Raw genomic sequence first — 1,276 nt, 5'->3', positions numbered from 1 at the left:
ACGGGGACACAGGGGACACAGGGGACACAGGGGGCACAGGGGTCACAGGGGTCACAGGGGGCAGAGGGGTCACAGGGGGCAGAGGGGACACAGGGGGCACAGGGGACACAGGGGCAGGGGGAACTGGGGGGAACTGGGAGCTGTCCCAAGGGGTCCCCACCAGTCTGGGCATGCTGAGGGTCTGGGGGCTGCTGGACAGACTGGGGTGTCCCCAGATGTCCTGGGGTGCTCGGGGGTGCTGGGGGTCCCTGCCAGGTCCGGGGGGGTCCCCGGCAGGCCGGGGGTCCCCACCTTGTCATCCAGCTGCTTGTAGAGCTTGCGGATCTCCTCCTCGTACTTGTGGCGCTCCTCGTCCGAGATGTGGATGACGATGGAGGAGCTGTTGTCGTTCAGGGGGGGCTCCTCGGGGACCCCGCCTTGGCCCTCGCCCGGGCCCGTCCCCGCCTCGGACTCGCTCAGCTGCTCGGTCTCGGGCACGGCCTCCCCTGGGGGAGACGCGGCCTCAGAGACCCCCTCGAGGGCTGGGGGACCCCCGGAGCTTGGGGGGCCCCCAGGGGTGGGGGTCCCAACAGGGCTGGGGGTCCCAACAGGGCTGGGGGTCCCCTCGCAGCTCAGCCTGTCCCGTGAAGGATGCGGCCTCGGGGTCTCTACTGGGGGCTGGGGGCTTTTGGGGTCCCCTCCCCACGTCTGGGGTCCACTCCCACAGTTGGGGTCCCCTCCCCACAGCTGGGGTCCCCTCCCCAGGGCTGGGGTCCCCCCACATCTCCGGCTGCCCTCCCGGTCCCGGGGTGCCCCTCCCGGCTCCCCCGTGCCCCCCCAGGGGACACTCTGTGCCTCAGTGTCCCCAGCGGGGCTGGGGGGGTGCCTCGGGGTCCCCCCCAGATTTCGGGGTGTCCCGGGGTCCCCCCCAGATTTCGGGGTGCCCCGGGGTGCCCCCCAGGTTTCGGGGCGTCCTGGGGTCCCCCCCAGGTTTCGGGGTGCCCCAGGGTTCCCCCCAGGTTTCAGGGTCCCCCCCGGGTTCCGGGGGCCCCCAGGTTTCGGGGCGTCCTGGGGTCCCCCCCAGGTTTCGGGGTGTCCCCCAGGTTTCGGGGTGCCCCTCACCGCTCCGCCAGCGGCTCAGCTCCGCCTCCAGGCGCTGCAGCGTCTCCCGCAGCGCTTTGTTCTTCTCCTTCTCCTTCTCGAACTTCTTCTTCCACTGCTCGGCCGTGAGCTCCAGGTTCACCGAGGCCGTGTTCTTGATCGTCTTGGCCCTGGGGGGCACCCCGAAACTGGCACC

The 1,276-nt window shown here is 71.7% G+C and overlaps 1 protein-coding gene across 1 annotated transcript in view; it reads right to left on the bottom strand.

The window, feature by feature from the left end:
• Window positions 1-1,234, bottom strand: part of LOC121352833 (kinesin heavy chain-like) — a gene marked incomplete at both ends in the record, with an annotated part of 2,521 nt that extends 1,287 nt beyond the window's left edge. Inside the window, 2 exons of the mRNA XM_041466103.1 lie at window positions 292-485; window positions 1,102-1,234. Of these exons, the coding sequence (XP_041322037.1) occupies window positions 292-485; window positions 1,102-1,234 (327 nt within the window). The remainder of the gene's footprint in view (window positions 1-291; window positions 486-1,101) is intronic.
• Window positions 1,235-1,276: the final 42 nt, after the last annotated feature.

Source organism: Pyrgilauda ruficollis, unplaced genomic scaffold (genome assembly GCF_017590135.1).
Source record: "Pyrgilauda ruficollis isolate IOZ18807 unplaced genomic scaffold, ASM1759013v1 scaffold1986, whole genome shotgun sequence".
Lineage (NCBI taxonomy): Eukaryota > Metazoa > Chordata > Aves > Passeriformes > Passeridae > Pyrgilauda > Pyrgilauda ruficollis.
This window is presented reverse-complemented; position numbering and strand designations above follow the sequence as displayed.